Source organism: Lolium rigidum, chromosome 1, assembly GCF_022539505.1.
Source record: "Lolium rigidum isolate FL_2022 chromosome 1, APGP_CSIRO_Lrig_0.1, whole genome shotgun sequence".
Classification (NCBI taxonomy): domain Eukaryota; kingdom Viridiplantae; phylum Streptophyta; class Magnoliopsida; order Poales; family Poaceae; genus Lolium; species Lolium rigidum.
In genome coordinates this window covers 92,982,886-92,986,536 of record NC_061508.1, presented here as the reverse complement: position 1 = coordinate 92,986,536, position 3,651 = coordinate 92,982,886, and the positions used below count along the sequence as shown (strand labels likewise).

The window sequence follows — 3,651 nt, the reverse complement described above, 5'->3', positions numbered from 1 at the left end:
TGGACTTAGTCTCTCTGCGGTGCTCATAGGGGTAGGGTGTGCGTGCGTGCATTCATAGGGGTGAGTGTATGTACGTATGTGTGAGCGTCTGCGTCTTTACTGTGTTTCGCAAAAAAAATTCTAAGCACCAAAAGGAAGAGGGCCTGCACTTGGGGCTTCAGCTTGACCGAGTATGACATGTTCCATATTATAAGATTTTTCAGTTTAGTTTGCCAAAATGTTCTATAATATTAAACACATAAGTTTTGATGCATACAAGCTGAACAACATGTTGAAATAAATATATTGCCTAGTCTCTTTTTATTGGTTCAAACTTGAAACAGAGTCGGCTAGTGCATCGATTCTATATGGTATGGGAGTCGAGAGGTCTTAATTTCCTACACTGAATCCATGCTAAAAACTAAAATAACCTAGATATGAGAGAGTGTTGAAATAAATATATTATCTAGCCTCTTTTCATTGACTTTTGATTGAGTTGGCTAGTACATCAATTTCCTAGTGTAACACTATTGTTATCTGTATCTCTTTGTGAGCTTTGTGATGCAGAAGATATAAACATCAGATATAACTATTGCCCTTTTTTTTATTGTACACTTGATCGACTACATACTACTCCCTCTCTTCCTTGGAGACAAACTTACACCAGTTTTGAATGGAATTACCCTGGCTAATTGACATGGGAAAAGAAGAGCTTGCACTAGATAAGGGAGCATAATAGAGCTTGGGAATAAAATCCGTGAAAGTATTGTCCAAGCGGGGGAAGTGTTTATGACAAAGAGACTCCTCGATTTTTCCTCTTCTTCCGGAACTTAAGAGACACTCTTCGTTATTTTTGAAAAAGACGCATTTTTTTATTTTGACGATGAAAAAAAAGACCCATTCTTCGTTACATATAGAAATTATCAATAGATAGGACCATATTGCATGCGGATACATGCATGGATCAAGAGATTAGTACTCTAGTGCTAGTCTACTACTACTACTACTACTCCAGTGATCCAATGCATACAAGCTACACGGGAACTAAATTAAGGATAAATCTGAAGAAGTAAAAAATAAGGTACAAGTGTTTGTCTAAATATCGATCACACTTGCAAACTAGGAGTACTAATCAAAAGCTGCAACATAATATAGCCGAATGATCGAAATGGGTAGCCCTAGCTAGGAAACGAATGATCCGGATCATGCGCCCCTGGTGGATGCAGGTGGTCCCATCTCGTACACGAAGGCGCTGTGCTGCAGGCAAGCGTCCAGCCAGGTCGGCGGTGGCTCCTGTGGAGCGCCGTTGACCCCGAGCTGCGCCGGTTGGCCCGCCCTGCCATTGGCGATGGAGGGGAAGGACGGGAAAGGGAAACATGCTGTGTTGCAGCTGCTGTTTGGCTGCTCTTGGGTGCAAGCTGCTGCTGGGAAGCCGCCATTGTTGGTGATTGAGTTCTTGGCCTGGTTCTGCATTAATGGAGATGACTGCAGGTTTGGGAGGTCATGGTGGTAGGGGAGGAGCTGGCTAGGGTTTAGGAAGGGGACAGGTGCGTCATGGAAGAAGTTTGGGTGGTGGTGGTTCATGGGGAGGTAGCAGTAGGGGTTCCTCATCTCTATCATCTTGCTGTATTGGTCTACTACCTTGTGGAAGATCCTGCACACCACCCATTCTTCCTGCAAAATGTACATTTCAGTATATATCAAATACTCATGGAAATAGCACTAGAAAGTATGTCTAATCAACATAGTAAGAATCCAAATCAATGTAATAAGATATTCTCTTCTGCATGGATTGTGATCTTTTTAGGACAAAAATGCTGTAAAGAATCTATATATCCATCATCCATGTATATTTATTCCTGGACTCTCTGCATGCAGTGAGCACATTTATGCCCCATGCATGGAATTGCTTTTTATAAGCATAGGGAGAGATCGATGAAAGATTTGACGATATGCGCGAGGACGATTGCAGATAGGTGAGCTATGCAAAGTACAAGAGCCTAGCAGTGAGAGTGGGAGAGAACAAACATGCACAAGTGCAGCGTGTATACAGCTAGCTAGCTCAGATATATCCTGTGTCAGTGCAAATCTGCAAATAGATTTCTTACCAGAAGCAGACCACAGTGTTGAATATCATGCATCGTCATGCTTATGATGCTAGTAGCATTTTCTTGACAGAGAATGATACTAGCAGTAGCATTGAATGAACAAAAGTGTACTATGAACATATAATAAGCATATATTTCATATCAATAATCTGCATGCATATGTCACCCTATGTATGCATGCAATCCCACTGAATGCATCATACTGTATCAGATATACTTCTGTAACGACCATGTAAACTTGTTCTTGAACCCTCAAATGTTGATATTTCAACACCCAACTCAAACAGTGAGTATCTACTACCAGTCGCAGCTAAAAATCATCAACTAACAAATCAATGAAATGAGCAATAGTGTCAAACTGTCAAGTACCTTGGATGAGCGGCGGCCGGCGGCGAGGTCGCCGTCGAGACGGTACTCGTGGAGGACCCACTTGGTCTTCTCCCCACGTGGCGCGCGTCCCCTGTAGAAGACCAGCGTCTTCTTCATGCCGAGGATGGCGCCGGTGGCGGCGTTGAGAACCTCCCGGTCCTTCCCCGTGGCCTTCCAGTAGCCGGCGCCGGTGGCGCGGTTGGTGCGGAGGCCCGTGGGGTACTTGCGGTCGCGGAGGCTGAAGAAGTACCACTCCCGCTCCCCCATCCTCGCCGCCTCCGGGAGGTCCCACGGCTCGCACCGGTTCAGGTCCACCTCCGCGATGTCCACGCCGCCGCAGCAGGCGCCGTTGAACACCTTGGCGGCGAGGTAGTAGGTGACGAGCTCCTCGTCGGTGGGGTGGAAACGGAAGCCTGGGGGAAGGCCGTGCTCCCCGGAGGCAGCCTCCGCCGCCGCCATCTCCTCCCCGATCAGCTCCCACAGCGCGTCGCCCATGGCCGCCGCCGGGTGATGTTGGTGCATGCGCGCCCCGCAAAGATCGATCTTTTCACGGTGAGGAGAGGAGTAAAAAGTTCTTGCTCAAGAACCCTACGAGCTGCGGCACAGTGTACAGCTAGTGTGAAATGTTGTTCTTGGCTATGGAGGTGTGGTGTGAGTGTGGAAGAGGCCAATGGGTGGTCTATATAGTTGAGCACGGAAACGTAGAAAGACTACAGTGCTGTGCTTAGCCCAAGACCCTACTCTCTCAGCTTTATCCCACAGTGTATAGCTAGCTACAGTAGCTAGGTGTAGAAGAGGGGGGAATTGCAAGGCAGGAAGGGTAAGATTAATGGATGGTGAAGGGCAAGATACACCTGGAATGTGCCCGAAGAGGAAACTTGATGGAGCTTAAGAGGACCCTGAACTCTTTCCAAAGTAGAGCCACCTAGTGCATGGAAAACACACCAAGCTATAGACTCCGTGGATCACATGCAAAGGTGCGTATATGCATCAGCATCCATTATAAACGCATACATGTGACATAGGTAAATTAATCAACATACGTACAAACAAACGTACTACTGCATATGCATATATAGATATGTAGGCAAAAGATTTCTGCACGTACAGATCGATATTAATTTGAGGCAGATGGTGAAGTTACACAAGTTTCTGCCACTGTTGCCGTGTACTTATTTCAGGGTGCCATGGATGT

The 3,651-nt window shown here is 46.2% G+C and overlaps 1 protein-coding gene across 1 annotated transcript; it reads right to left on the bottom strand.

Moving 5' to 3' along the window:
• Positions 1 to 1,182: 1,182 nt before the first annotated feature.
• On the bottom strand, positions 1,183 to 2,978 carry LOC124677825 (protein CUP-SHAPED COTYLEDON 3-like). The gene is made up of 2 exons (XM_047213781.1): positions 2,457 to 2,978; positions 1,183 to 1,653 (listed from the first exon to the last, which is right to left on the bottom strand). The coding sequence occupies exons 1-2, from the start codon at positions 2,976 to 2,978 to the stop codon at positions 1,183 to 1,185; spliced, it is 993 nt and encodes a 330-aa protein (XP_047069737.1).
• Positions 2,979 to 3,651: the final 673 nt, after the last annotated feature.